The sequence below is a fragment of the Suncus etruscus genome, chromosome 14 (assembly GCF_024139225.1).
Source record: "Suncus etruscus isolate mSunEtr1 chromosome 14, mSunEtr1.pri.cur, whole genome shotgun sequence".
NCBI lineage: Eukaryota > Metazoa > Chordata > Mammalia > Eulipotyphla > Soricidae > Suncus > Suncus etruscus.
In genome coordinates, this window is record NC_064861.1 from 75,547,185 (window position 1) to 75,563,234 (window position 16,050).

The window sequence follows — 16,050 nt, forward strand, 5'->3', positions numbered from 1 at the left end:
GCACTCCTGACATGTATAAGCTTTCTCTCCTGTATGAATTTTCTTGTGTGATAAAAGGCCTGAGGATTGAGCAAAGGCCTTCCCACACTCTTGACACATATAAGGTTTCTCTCCTGTATGAATTTTCTTGTGTGTTAAAAGGATTGAGGATCGAGCAAAGGCTTTCCCGCACTCCTGACACGTATAAGGTTTTTCTCCTGTATGAATTTTCTTGTGAGTGAAAAGGCTTGAGGATTGAGCGAAGGCTTTTCCGCACTCTTGACATATATAAGGTTTCTCTCCGGTATGAATTAACTTGTGTGATAAAAGTCTTGAGGATAGAGCGAAGGCCATCCCACACTGTTCACACGTATAAGGTTTCTCTCCTGTATGAATTTTCTTGTGTGTTAAAAGGCTTGAGGATCGAGCGAAGCCTTTCCCGCACTCCTGACATGTATAAGCTTTCTCTCCTGCATGAATTAACTTGTGTGATAAAAGGCCTGAGGATTGAGCAAAAGCCTTCCCGCACTCTTGACATGTAAAAGGTTTCTCTCCTGTATGAATTTTCCTGTGTGTTAAAAGGCTTGAGTATTGAGCAAAGGCTTTTCCGCACTCCTGACAGGCATAAGGTTTCTCTCCTGTATGAATTTTCTTGTGCGTTAAAAGGCTTGAAGATTGAGCGAAGGCTTTCCCGCACTCTTGACATATATAAGGTTTCTCTCCCGAATGAATTTTCTTGTGTGAATAAAGGCCAGCGAATTGAGCAAAGGCCTTCCCACAAACCTGACATGAATAAGGCTTCTCTCCAGTATGAATACTCATGTGTATACTAAGTTTTGAGATTGAAGAGAAGACCTTCTCACAGTTTGGACATTTATAATAATGTTTCTCTCCTGTATGAATATACATGTGATTAGAAAGATGTCCGCTATGACTGAAGGCCCTCCCACAATACTCGCATATATAAGGTTTCTCTCCAATATGAAGAATCCTGTGCCTAGTAAGGGATGAAGAGTGGGGAAAGACCTTCCCATATTCCTGACATGTATAAGGCTTTTCTCCTATTTGAATTTTCATGAGTGTAGTAAGGACTGAGGGGTGAGAGGCCTTTCCACCTGCTGAAAGTGTCTGACATTTCTTTTCCATACAGACCTCCTTAGGGTCACTTGGGTGTGACAGTTGGCAAAGACCATGTCTATCTTGCTGACCTTCAGAGAGATTCTGTGCACTGAGCATGTCCGATGGTAAATCACAATGCCAAGCACACGAGAAGGCCCCGCCACAATGCTTACACTCTGGGGTCTCCACTCCGAAGGGAATGAGCTTGTTCGACTTTTGCTGTGAGGGAATTCTAGCAAACACTGTTTGGTCAGGGCAGGGTGGCCCAAGTGTGGTGATCTTTGTACAGGAACTGGACAGATTAGACTTAGGGTTGCTGTGCCCAGCGGACTGGGGATTCTCAGCGAGAATGCTCACTTCATTCTGACCTCCTCCAGAACAGATGCCCCATGAGTCCTCATTTCCATCAGGCTGCAGGCAGGATTGTGTACTTCCAACTGTGTTCCTCAACACAGGAATATCCCCACTGTCCCACCAGGGTTTGCTACTTCCCTGTGGAAAAACACAAATTAGTCAAATTACTTTTTTCTTCATTTCTAGTCTCCTTCTTTCAAAACAGGCCCTCAACTATGATTTCAACCACAAAAATTAAATTGTCCACTGTGGAATACTGTGGATAACAGGTACATTCAGTAAAGAAAGTTGACTAGTTAGGTTACAGTCTGAGAAAAGGGACAGGGAGGTCATTTTTGGACCCTAAATCACGAATTATTGGGTACACAAGAAGGTTCTCCAGTGGGGGTTCTGTGTTCACTCTGATATTTACCCCCTCATTCCCGACACTTGTGCAGTACATACCACAGACCAGTGTTAGGGAAAAGGATAGCCAACAGATCAGCAGGTATCTTTTCTATTTTTAATTTTCTTCCCTGTGTAAATTGGCACTAACAATAAAACGGAGCCAAAGCAATGGCACAGCAGGAGGGCATTTGTCTTACATGTGATGAACCTAGAACAGACCTACGTTCAATCTGTGGCATCCCATATGGTCCCATGAACCAGGAGCAATTTCTAAGCATGGAGTCAGGAGTAAACCCTGAAAGTCACCATGTGTGGGCAGACAATCAAATAAATAAATAAAATAAATTCTGTACTTTAAAGAGTCAGGGCTAAGTCCATGAGGCTGTCAACCCCTCATCCAAGCTTTTTCTCTTACGTATATAATGTTTTCTTTTCTTTCTTTGGGTCACACTCAGCTATGCTCACAGGCTACTCCTTGCTCTGCACTCAGACTTTAATCTTGACAGTGCTCAGGGAACATATAGGATATTCAACCCTGGGTCACTGCGTGCAAAGCAGGCACACTATCAGATGTACTTACTAGGCACTTTATTTTTTTCTTTTATGTGCGTGTGTGTGTGTGTGTGTGTGTGTGTGTGTGTGTGTGTGTGTTGGGGCAAACTGAGTGATACTCAGGAATTACTTTCGGCTTTGTGGAGTCATTACTTACCGTACTGGGAAGATCATATGGGATACCAGGGATCGAACCCTGGTGGGCCCTGTGCAAGGCAAATGTCTTACCCTGTACGCTACTGATTGCTCCCATTTTTATTTTGACTGTTAGGACTAGCAAATTTTGCAGATGTGGAAGTCCTGAGTGTGAGAATGTCTCCATTTTTTTTTTTTTTTGATTTTGGGTCACACCCGGCGATGCTCAGGGCTACTCCTGGCTGTCTGCTCAGAAATAGCTCCTGGCAGGCACGGGGACCGTATGGGACACCGGGATTCGAACCAACCACCTTTGGTCCTGGATCCGCTGCTTGCAAGGCAAAGCCGCTGTGCTATCTCTCCGGGCCCGAATGTCTCCATTTCATTGAGTAAACAGGCATGTAAGTGTTTTCCTAAACATATAAGCCCCACTATAGGCAGATTCTTCCCACACACCAAAGAGTTCTCTTTACTTTAGTTTTTATATACACTATGAGGAACCCTAAAAGGAAATGCTCATGTTTACTCTGGCTGTGTGCCCCCAATCAAACTTAAGGGGCTTGGGGACGAAATTCAGGTTTCCATCACCACAGAAAAAACAGACTTTTCACTGAAATATGAAACCAACAAATGAGTAGTTTAATCACTCGATCTGGGCCTGACTAAATTGCTCAGAAAGTAGGGTGTTTGCCTTGCACATGGGTGACCTTAGTTCAATCCCTGACATCTCATATAGTCCCTTGAGCCAGCCAGGAGTGATTCTGAGTACAGAGCTAGGAAAATCAGTCTCCCAAAACCAAAACTAAACTAATAAACAAAAAACACACTTGACCTAGCATTTTATCACTTCAAAAAGAAAATATTTCTTCCCTTCCTAACCCCTTTCCACCATAAATCACAGCATTTCCTTAGTGTGGAAAATATGATTAATAACTTTAGGTTAGAAAACTTATTGAGGGAAAACGCTGATAGCATAGTCAGTGATAGGGCGTTTGTCTTGACATGGGTGTCCCAGGGTAGATCCCCGGCATCCAATATGGTCCTCTGAGCATGCCAGGAATGATTGCTGAGCACAGAGCCAGGAGTAATCCTGAGCGCTACCAGGTGTGGCCCATAAACAAAAAATACAAACAAAAAATGAAAACTTGGAGCTGGAGCAGTGGCACAGAGGTAGGGCGTTTGCCTTGCACATGGCTCACCTAGGATGAATGGTGGGTTCAATCCCCTGGAGTGCCATATAGTCCCTCTAGTCAGGGGCGATTTCTGAGCACACAGCCAGGATTAACCCCTGAGTGTCACTGTGTGAGGCCACAACACAAAAAAAAAAAAAAAAAAAAAAAAAAAAAAAAAAGGAGAGAGAGAGAAAACTTATTGAATTGAACTTTGCACTCAGGTTTTCACCTGAGTAACAGCAACCTCTCCCAATGATGAGCTCAGGATTCTCCCAGAAGTGCAAAAACTATAGATGGGGTAACGGGCTACTTTAAGAACTATATGAGCCTGCACCACAGAGAAATCCCACACCACATAAAAATATTGATTTGGAACATGCAAATCTTACCACTTCACCCCTCTTTGGAGATCCCGTCCCAAAAGGAAATTGCTGAAAGGCCAAATCGTGAACTGGTGTTCTGCATTCTAAAATGAAACCAAATATGCAATGTAAGAATCTGTTGGGGGTCGGAAAATATCACAATAGGGAGGAGTTTGCCTTGCATTTCACTGACAAGTTGGATCCCTGGCATCCCATATGGTCTTTCTAGCCTGCCAGAAGTAATTTCTGAGCACAGGAGTTAAGAGTATCTTCTGAGTGCAACCAACTGTAGTGTAAAACAAACAAACAAAAAAAAAAAAAGTGGGGCGAGATGGGGGGGGCATTAGGGCATTTGCCTTGCTGGCAAAATCTAGGACCTGGGCCGGGAAGATAGCATGGATGTAGGGTGTTTGCTTTTCATGCAGAAGGAAGGTGGTTCTAATCCCGGCATCGCATATGCCCCACCCCTGAGTCTGCCAGGAGCAATTTCTGAGTACAGAGCCAGGAGTAGTGACCCAAAAATCTAAAAATAAAAAACCTTAATTTGAATGATGTGCCTTAGAGATGGAATAATGGGTTGGATGTTTGTTTGTCTTGACAAATCTGATGCTGGTCTGATCCCCAGCACACAAAACAGTACCCGAGCATAACTGAAGTATTTTCTGTGCACTGTTCAAGGAGTAACCAAGTGCACTAGTGTGTGACCCAAAATCAAAATAAAAAAGTTAAGATAATGAGGGCTGGAGCTGTGGTGCAAGTGGTAAAGCATCTACCTTGAAAGTGCTAGCCTAGGATGGACAGAGCTTCAGTCCCCTCATGTCCGTAATGGTCCCCCAACCCAGGAGGAATTTCTGGGCTCACAGCCAGGAGTAACCCCTTAGTGTCACTAGGTGTGCCGAAAAAACAACAAAAACAAAATATTAACTGAGTGAAATCTGATTGAATAGTCAAGATAGTGACCATATGTAGTTTTTAGGTAGTAAATCAGCTTACAAAAAGGATAGGAGGGGCAGGAGAGATAGCACAGCCTTAGGGTGTTTGCCTAGCAAGCAGCCGACCCAGAAACCAAGGGTGGTTTGAATCCCGGCATCCCATATGGTCCCCTATGTCTGCCAGGAGCAATGCAAGTGCCACTGGCTGTGACCCTAAAACCAAAAACCAAAAAAATAAATAAAAAGATAGGAGTATCTCAATGAGGAGCGGGCAAAACACATATTAGAGTTCTTTTGGGAACACATGTCAACAGTAGTGAGAGAGAGAGAGAGAGAGAGAGAGAGAGAGAGAGAGAGAGAGAGAGAGAGAGAGAGAGAGAGAGCAGCTGACCCAGGACCAAGGGTGGTTTGAATCCCGGCATCCCATAAGTCTGCCAGGAGCGATTTCTGAGCATAGAGCCAGGAGTAATCCAAATGCCGCTGGGTGTGACCCAACAAACAAACAAACAAACAAACAAACAAAAAAGATAGGAGTATCTCAATGAGGAGTGGGCAAAACCCATATTAGAGTTCTCTTGAGAACACATGTCAACAATAGCAAGAGAGAAGGCCAGCCCTTTCATTTGACTGACCTAAGTTGAATTCTAGGCATCTCATATGCTCTCCAAAAAAGTGCCAGGACTAATTTCTGAGTGTAGAGGCAAGAAAATCACAAGGTTACTCGCAGGAAAAAAAAAAAAATGATTCTTATAGTTTTCAAGAATCCGGCAAAATCTATATGGGAAGGGAGTGTACTTTATGAACAGTGGATCCAGTTCTAGCACTGGCATCACAGATAGTCCCCTGAATGCATCAGGATTCACCAGGAGTGACTTCAAGCACCAACACCAAGGCAGCCTCTAAAAAACGAGACTAAAAAACATTCCTGGGGCAAACTCAAAAATGCCAGGAATGAATCAATGCCAAAGATAACTGTGGAGACAGCTTCCCCTGAGAAGGACACCCATGGTATGCAATCAATCTGAGGGCACAGACGATGGATAAGGCTCAGAATCTAAAAATCTTTCCTAAAGGCCCACAGATGGGAACCAGACAGAATAAAGCTAAGACAGCCAAAGCTCCAGATCATTCTGGGAGTCAGCATGAAGGGCAGAGAACGGGAGGGGTAGAGGTCCTGCAAACCTAAACCAGGAGGCTAAAGCATACTGCTAAGCACCTACATTTCACATGTGCCCAAGATGCTCCACACCCAGCCCAGGGTCTGAAGCTGGAAAGCACCTCCCACATTCACCTGCAAACATGCCTATCTGTAGCCTTCTGCAAGCGGCGCCTACCAACCAGGAGATCAGCATAGGCTTCACATCCCAATGTCCTGCCCCAAGAGGGACAATTCTTGGATTAGAGAAAGGGAAGGGGACAGCAGCCCCATGAATCGGGGGCTGTAATAAGCAAGGCCAAACCAGATAAAGAAGAAAATCTCTGCTCTCAATATGCTTATTGGTTTTTGAATAGACGAGATTAGATCTAAGTGCTGCAACAGTAGTACAATGGGTAGTGTGTTTGCCTTACATGCAGCAGACACAAGTTTGATCCCTGGCATCTGATATGGTCACCCAAGCTTGCCAGGAATAATTCCTGAGCATAGAGCCAGAAGTAACCCCTGAAAACCACAGGTTATATGCAACCCCCAAAAAGAATCTTTGGGAGTAGAAGAATAGCACAGAGAGAAGGGAATTTTCCTTGTGGACACAGTGTGGACACTGTGTGGACACAGTGGACCTGGTTCCATCCCTGGTTTCCCAGATTGTTCCCGGAGGATGTCGCAAGTAATATCTGAGCACAAAGACAGACTAACCTTTGAACGCCATTAGGAGTGGCTCAACAGCAAACAAAGGAAAAAAGAAAGGAAGGGGCTGGAGTAAGAGTAGAGTACAGAGGGCACTTGTCTTGAAAGTATGCACACCTGACTTTTTTCCAACAGCAGCAAGCCCTGCCATGGTTGATCTTTGAGTGCAGAGCCAGGTGCCAGCCCCAGTTCTACTGGGGGTAGCCCCCACAAAAGACAAACCCAAGTCACATTGTGGCCCAGAAACATAGTAAAAGTAATCAGAAAACATGCTCTGCAGGCAGGAGCTTAAGTATGATCCCTCATACTACACCATCCCCCAATAGTATTGGTAAGCACTGGTGCCTGTGACCCTTAAAAAATCGTAAGCAGGGACTGGAGTGGTGGCACTAGAGGTAAGGCATCTGCCTTGCAAGTGGGAGCCTAGGATGGACTGTGGCTTGATGTTCCAGCATCCCATATGGTCCCCCAGGAACTATTTCTGAGTGTATAACCAGGAGTAACCCCTGAGTGTCACCGGGTATGGCCCCCAAAAAAAGGCAAAACAAAACAAAACAAAAACCTTCGGGGGGGGGGGTGAGGGGGGGAGGGGTCCTGGAAAGAATGCACAGAGTTAGGGCATTTGTCTGGCATGTAGCTGATTCGAACAGACCCTGGTTCAAATATGAGTGCAGAGCCAGGAGTAATTTCTGAGAGTACCTGGTGTGATCCCAAAACAAAAATAAACAAAAGAAACAACCAAAAATCTTGAGCAGGGGCCGAGTGAATGCACAGCAGTAAAGCATTTGCCTTGCACAAAGCCAACACATGATGGATGGTAGTTCAAATCCCGGCATCCCATATGGTCCACCAAGCTTGCAGGAGCGACTTCTGAGCACAGAGCCAGGAGTAACCCCTGTGCACAGCAGGGTGTGAGCAAAAAACAAAAAATCTTCAGCAAAACAAATCACAAGTGCTCACATATTGCCTGGGTTGGGACACTACTACAGTGGAAGAACCTCACCTTGCCCAAGGCTGATCCACGCTGGATCAGAAGAACCCCAAGAGCTCCCAGAGCAATAGCGGGAGTAGTCTCTAAGCTGTTGGTGGAATAAGCTCTGAGCACTCCCATGTGTGGAAAATATATGTCCCTAATGTACAAAAATGAAATGAATGGTATTTGGGAGTATTCTGAGATGACCTCACTCTGACCAGGGCTGATTTCTAGCTCTGTGCTGAGTGATGACCTCTGGAAGCTTAGAGGATCATTGTAGATCCAGGATCCAACCTGACGCAAACCTGGTTCACACCAACCAAGGCAACACCCAACACAATCTCAAGATTGTGAAATGATATTTAAAACTATAAATTTGGGGTCTGAGATAGCACAGCTATAGGGTGTTTGCCTTGCATGTGGCCAACACAAATCAGACCCACATTCAGTTTCCGGCAACCATATAGTCCCCCGAATCTGCCAGGAGTTATTTCTGAGCAAGAATAAGGAGTGACCCCCCCATAAAAAACAATCAAACAAACAAACAAACAAACTTAAATTAGTATTCATCTAAGGAAAAGAGTTGGGGCCCGAGAGATAGCATGGAGGTAAGGCATTTGCCTTTCAAGCAGAAGGTCAGTGGCTCGAATCCCGCATCCCATATGGTCCTCTGAGCCTGCCAGGAGCGATTTCGGAGCATAGAGCCAGGAATAACCCCTCAGCGCTGCTGGGCATGACCGCCCTCCCCCCCCCCCCAAAAAAAAAAAAGAGAAAAGAAAAAAAGTGAAGGATTGGGAAGTTAGAACAATGGGTACCTCCAAATCCCAATGCATCTTTTGTTGAACACAAATTCCCAGGAAATATGAGGTCTCCCCATAGGAGTGTCCCATTTGGTAGCCCCAGGGAGATTCTCACCTATAGCCTGCAGGTGCTGGTAGATCTCCAGCATCACATCTCTGTAGAGCTCCCTCTGAGAGGCATCCAGGTATGGCCACTCCTCCTGGGAGAAGCTCACAGCTACATCGTAGAAGGTCACCACATCCTGAGCCAAAACACACACAAGGAGTTAGGACTGAGGTTCATCTCAGGCACTGGAGATGAGGATGGGACTACCTGGGATCCCAAAGTGACTGTCTTGACAGACTTACAAAGATTAAACGACTCAGGAGAAACCAGTCTCAAAACCAATCTCTCCCTGAGCACCTCTGGGGGATAGGCTTCAGAAATCAAACGAGATCAGCCACCTTAACAAGCAAACATTGTTCGACAAGGTACTTGGATATAGTGGCATATACACAAACATACCTGGGCCAATGCCCATTACCATATACCACTTAGCACTGCTACGCATACTCCCAAGCATAGAGCCAAGAGCTAAAAATCACTCTCGGTGTGCCAGGAATATATGCTAACACATGGGAGCCTAATTCCAACTTCAATCCATCTCTACATTTGGTACTAGGGGGAGAAAGATGGAAAATGTAAGGTCCAGTGAGTGCATCAAATTTCTGCTAGTCTAAAGAAAACAAAATTCTGCTAGTCTGAATCAGCATTCACGGTTTATCTCCAAGCAAATCTCTCCTTGAGCAGGTAAAAAAGACAACTTCCAGTCACTATGCTTTCTAGTGACATCATTTGCTCATGTTGCCACTCAAAGGTACAAAGCCCTGGGACTATAAACAAGGAGAGTGAAAGTGCAACTGGTTTTTTTTATTTGGAGAAATGTGGCTTCAGGGAGGAAGAAAGAGGCAATACTCTGCAGAATGAAAGACGAAAGAACTAAAATGGAGGGGCCGGAGAGATAGCATGGAGGTAAGGCGTTTGCCTTTCATGCGGAACAACAGTGGTTTGAATCCTGGCATCCCATATGGTCCTTCGAGCCTGCCAGGAGCGATTTCTGAGTATAGAGCCAGGAGTAAACCCTGAGTGCTGCCGGGGGGCCAAAACACAAAAAACCAAAAAAAAAAAAAAAAAAAAAAAAAAAAAAAAAAAAGAAGCAAAACAGGAGTGGAGAGATGGCACAACTGTAGAATGTTTGCCTTGCATGCTGTGGATCTGGGATGAACTGTGGTTCCATCCTCAACATGACATATGGTCCCCCAAGCCTTTCTGAGAGCAGAACGAGGAGTAACCTCTGAGCACTGGTAGGTATGGCAAAATAATAAAGAGATAAATAAATATATAAACTGATCTTGTTGGGGCCACAGGAACAGTGCCAGTGAGTGCACAGAGGGCAAAGCCAAGGTCAATCCCAGGCTCACACAAAGGTTGCTTGATGTTGCTAGGAGTAAACCCTCTGTGCAGAGCCCAGAATAAGCCCTGAGGGGCCTGAGAGATAACACCAAGGTAGGCCTTTTGCCTTACATGTGGGCAATCCAGGACAGAAGGTGATTTGAATCCTGTAATCCCATATGGTCACCCATATCTGCCTGAAGCGATTTCTGAGCTAAGAGCCAGGAGTAAGCCCTGAGCACCGCTGATGTGACCCCCCCCCCCACCTAAAAAAGAAAAGATAAGCCCTGAGTCCTGCCAATATGACACAAAATTTAATACAGAACAAAACAATCTCAGATAGTACAGCACAGAGAAACAAACTAAAACCAAAGAAAACCCATAGGAAAGTCCAGAAAGGTGCAGAAAGGACCCAGCAGCATTCTTTCCAGTTGTCAGAAAATGGTGAAGACACAGATTTGTGAGTTAGTGACCCTGGGGGAATGTATTAAGCCCACATGAAGGGTCCTGAGTGAAAAAAGGAGGAGACAGAAGCAAGAGCATCAGCCTAGAATCTAGGAACAATTGCAAAATAGAAAAGAACCTTGTGCTGATTGTACATAACAGCCTGGAGGGCACTTGATGCTTTTGGCTGACCCAGAAAGAATCAGGACACACCATATGGTCCTTTAAGCCCAGCAAGAGGGACATCCGAGTGCAGAGCCAGGAGAATCTCATGGCAGAAACTAAAAAGCTACGAAAGAGCTTTCTCCACAACTGAGGCAAGAATGATGCTTCATGGCAGAAATCCTGGGATCAAGGTCTCATTCTTCACCAACATCAGGGTCAATATTACCAGAGCTCAACCTTGGAGCCCAGAACCCCATTGAGTCTGAGACCTGCAAGGGGTGACCAGGGAGCACAGTCAGGGAAAACTTTCTAAGTACCACTGTGTATGGTCAACAAACCTAAGACAAAATACTAGGACAAAAGTGGCCTCAGAACAGAGTACAGAGACACTGCCAGGAGCCACACCCTGACGGGGGGGGGGGGAGGAGGGAGGGGCCGTGCACTTCACTCCCCATCTTTACCCTCTCTGTGCCCACACTTACCCCTACCTGGGCACAGGAGTTCAGATGATGTGACCCCATCTTCTCCAACCTGGATTATTCACAGAGAAGCAACAGGCCCTTTGCAGGAATCCCTGGAAGAAAGTCACAACTGTGAGTACTAGAGACATGTGCAAGCCCTTCCCTAACCAAAAGTGCCTGCACTGGGGCCAGAAAAGCCCTGATGTGCCCATAGTCCGGTCACTAGCTTAGATCGATATGGGAGATGAGGTCAGAGGTTCCTTCCACTCCTGGGGAGAAGCAGATTGGAATCCAAGCTGTGAGGTGGACACTAAGCTCTGGCTTTGTTGTACAGAGAGGAAATGGCAGCCATGAGCCCAGCATCTCCCAGGGCTCCACACAGCCCTTGGGAACCTAGGCAGGGGCTGAATTTGGGGTTTGACCTCTGCATACCAGGCCCCCTCCAGCATACCAGCAGCGTTGCGCCCTCACTCAGCCTGGAAGTTGCTCTGCCACAGGATCTCTGAGGGGGCTGATCCTTGGGCTACTGCTCCAGACCCAGGACTTATATTCTTTTTTTTTTTTTAATTTTTTTTATATTTAATTATGAGAAAAAAAATGCAAAGAAAGAGGACAAGGTAAAGTCACAGTGGAAGGACAATCACCTATAACATAATTCTTAGAAGTCCCCTTGCTGATATCTTAACTTTGAACTTTCAGCCAAAGAACATTAAGATAAATAAAACAGAATTCATGTACAATTACTTTGTCCCTCAAGTCCCTAGATTGTAACACATTGTAATATTTCTTAACAGCACACAAGGCAATCTAAAGCCATAAAACTTACGTAACTCCTTAAACATTAGAGGCATAGTATTTTTTACATTTCCATGTACATGCATATTAGCTTAAGTTAACCTCAAATTTTAAGTGGGTTTTTTTTAAGGATTAGAGTCAAAGGAGCACAGTAAAAACGGTGTTAAAGTGGCAATTGTTGTTTGCATAGGCCCACCAAAATATGAGGGGTATGGAAAGAAATAACCTTGGCCTAAATACAAAGAGACCCTACGCCTGAAGTTTCCTGGCATAAGACCAACTCTAGGCTCCAGGCAAGTTAGATCGTCCAATCCAAGCCATTGTCCGTAGTGCCAACACACTTTTCACACAGTCTCTGTTGTTGGTATCATGTGTCTGTATTAAATATCCTGGAATCTGCATATCCTACATTGAAGTCAGGATGCGGAGTGTCCTCTCATTTCACCTCACCATTAAAGGGCAATGCAGGAAGCCCTGTCCTGTAAGTAGGTCGTTGTTGTTAAGTCTCCTCAGTGTTAAGGGGAGTCTCTTTGAGGACTTATATTCTTATGCAGAGAAAACATTCAGAAATCAAGAAGGGCCTTCCCACATTCCCTGCACATGAAGGATTCTCTACACTTTAAAGAAAGTTAGAGATCCAAGCTGAGTCAGGCAAACATTCTATTCTCCCAGCTGGATGTAGATCAAACCATTCAGAAAGAATTTTCTTCATTTTTTTTTTTTGGTTTGTTTTATTTTTGGTTTTGGGTCACACCCCCCAGCACTCAGGAGTTACTCTGGGCTCTACACTCAGAAGTCTCTCCTGGCAGGCTCGGGGGAACACACGGGGGGACGGGAATCGAACCCGGGTCCATCCCGGGGTGGCCGCCTGCAAGGGAATCGCCCTCCCGCTCTGCTATCCCGGGCCCCGACTCGCCTCTTCCTCACCAACCTCCGTCCAACGACGACGATCCGGCTGAATTCAACGCAAAGCAGCAACAACGTCAGAAGGTCCGCGCGGTCCGATCGTCCCGCGAGTGGGAGGCCGCCACCCCCAAAACACCCCTGGGGCGCCCCGCGCGTGTCGGGGCGCTTAGAGGAGCCTCGTTGGGCAAAAGAAAATCGTCCCTCCAGACCCCCCGCCAGCTCCAGTGGGAACCCCACTCACGATTCCTCCAGGAGTTCGCGTGGGGCGCAGAAGGGAACCGCAGCAGGAAAAGGACCGGAGAAGAAAAATCCGTGTGCTTCGTGACGTCAAGGCGACTTCTGGCTGTTCTTAAAGGGCCAGGCTCCAACTCAGCACCAGTCACTTGCTGGCCTGGAAGGCCAATTTCAGCTATTCCTTGACTTAGATGAGGTGATTCAAACCTCTGCGGGTCTCCAGGTCATGGAGAGATGGACAGTGGGGGGCTGATCACATGACATGTGCGCTAGAGTTCTTTATTTTCTTTTGTTGTTCGTTTTCTTCATTTATTTTTGTTTGTTTGTTTTTGGGTCATACCCGGCGGTGCTCAGGGATTACTCCTGGCTGTCTGCTCAGAAATAGCTCCTGGCAGGCACGGGGACCATATGGGACACCGGGATTCGAACCAACCACCTTTGGTGCTGGATCGGCTGCTTGCAAGGCAAACACCACTATGCTATCTCTCCGGGCCCTTCTTCATTTAGTTTTCATTTTGATTGGGGCAGGCTTAATCAGGGGCCTCAGAGGTCACTCCTGGCTCTGTGGTCAGGAATAACTCCTGGCAATGTTCAGCAGACTCTGGGATGTCAAGTACTGCAGCGGGGAGCGCATTGGATGGTATGTGGCTGATTCTGTTCTATTACTGGCATCCTATAGTGTTCCCTGAGTCTGCCAGGAGTGATTTCTGAGTGCAAAGTCAGGAATATCCTTGATCACCTCTGGGTGTGACCCCAAAACCAGACTGTATAATCCAAGGGTCCCACAATAGTATAGGGGGCAGGGCATTTGCCTTGCAAGTAAATAGCCAGGTTTTGATCCTTTGCATCCCATAGGTCCTTGAGCATTTTCAAGAACAATTGCTCTGTGATGAGCCTGAGTAAGCCCTTAGTACCTCCTGAGGGCCAAAAGAACCAAACCAAAATGGTATCACAAACTGCACTGAATATCAGTCTATGTCCTGTCCCATCCACAAAATTAAAATCAAGGGCTTAAAATTCACTGGACACTCATTTTCTGCTGTATGTTATGTTTTGCACAATACATTACTGTCTCTGTGGCCGCATAAGAAGTACTTAGACTTATTCTTGCTTCATTGCTCTAAAATAACTCTTGGGAGCTAGGGATAGGACTTGGATCATCTATTTTAAAGGCAAGAGGCTTCTACACTATATATATGAAGATCCTTTTGTTTGTTTTGTTGTTGTAATTGTTGTGTTTGGGCACATCCAGTGGTGCTCAGGGATTACTCCTAGCTCTGTGCTCAGAAATTACTCCTGGCAGGACTAAGCAGACCTTATAGGTAGCCAGGGATCAAAGTTGAGTCACCCTTGTGCAAAGGAAATGGCCTACCTGCTGTGCTATCATTCTGGCTCCCAAAAGAGAGAAATCTTTTTTGTTTGTTTTTGTGCCACACAGCCAGCAATGCTCATGAATTATACCTGGTAGGCTCAGGAGATTATATAGGATGCCAGAGATCAAAACTGGTTGGCGGGGCCGGAGAGATAGCATGGAGGCAAGGCATCATGCAGGAGATCATCAGTTCGAATCCTGGTGTCCCATATGGTGCCTGCCAGGAGCAATTTCTGAGCATGGAGCCAGGAATAACTCCTGAGTACTGCCGGGTGTGACCCAAAAAACACACACACACACACACACACACACACAAAAACTGGTTGGCCACATGCAAGGTAAACGCCCTGCCCATTGTGCTAAAACCCTGGTCCTGAAGTGCTGGGATTTTATTTGCTTCTTTATTTCCTTCAGTACCAGCATGTTCCCAGCCTCATCCCAAGAGTCCATTCTACTTTTTATTGACTTAATTTTGGTGGCCAACTCTAGTGACTCACGGGAACTTGACAATTTTGCCTAACTGTCTACAGGGAACCATAGGGGTTTCTGGGATCAAATCCAGATTAGCAGCCTGCACAGCCTGTGCCCTCACCACTGTGCTTTTCTTATCAGTCCCTTCTATTTATTATTGAATCAGCAAGTTACAATAACATGCTTGATGAAGTTTCAGGTAGATAGTGTTTGAACATTGATCCCATCACCAGTGTCCCTTACCCTCTGCCAACGTCTTGTTGCCTTCCCAACAGTGCAAATTCCTTCAATGGCTAGGATATTGGCATCGATGAGACCAGAAATAATTCCCCACACCTCTGCTATCATGGGAACCTTCTGGACACTCAAGAGGTTTCTATCCTGCTGGGTTACAAGTTTCTCATTTGGGGGCTGAGAGGGTTCTGGGGGTCAAACCCGGTGATATTCACGAGATAGTCCTGGGTCTGCACTCAAGAATTCATCCTGACAGTCCTCTGAGAGCCATATAGGGATGCTGAGAGAGTCTAACTGGGTTTGGTGCATGCAAGTCTAAAACTCTACCCCTTTCCTACTGTACAGGCCCTCTTGGCTGAATTACAAAACTCAATAATGGATACTACACTTGCTTTCATTCAGGAAATATTATGACCTTGAAATTTTATCATTAGGAGTTTTCTAGCAGGAAGCTCACTTTTACTATAGTTAGTGTTCAAGCAGATAACCCGACTGGTGCTGAGCGTCAAAGACCAACTCTGATCATGTAAAATGCAAAGGGAATTTATTCAGCTATAACTGAGCATAAAGCATTTTTTTTGTTTTGTTTGTTTTGTTTTCGTTTTGGTTTTTGGGCCACACCTGGTGATGCTCAGGGGTTACAATTGGCTATGTGCTCAGACATCACTCCTGCTCAGGGGACCATATGGAACGCCGGGGAATCAAACTGAGGTCCGACCTAGGTCAGTCACGTGCAAGGCAAACGCCCTACTGCTGTGCCACCACTCCGGCCCCTAGCTGGGCACTCTGTTGTGATACAAAAGCCCTGTATGAAACTAACATGCAATTTATATAGAGTTAACAGGCTTCAGCATGTTTATTAGTTAATACAAATAGTTTAACTTCCAAAGTATACATGATTGGTTCAATTTTTTTTTTTTTGGTC

General features: G+C 45.6%; 1 protein-coding gene across 1 annotated transcript in view; it reads right to left on the reverse strand.

The window, feature by feature from the left end:
- Positions 1–471, reverse strand: part of LOC126027241 (zinc finger protein 93-like) — a 594,792-nt gene extending 594,321 nt beyond the window's left edge. The window contains exon 1 of the mRNA XM_049786237.1: positions 105–471. Coding sequence (XP_049642194.1) covers positions 105–333 — 229 coding nt within the window. The 5' untranslated portion in view covers positions 334–471. The remainder of the gene's footprint in view (positions 1–104) is intronic.
- Positions 472–16,050: the final 15,579 nt, after the last annotated feature.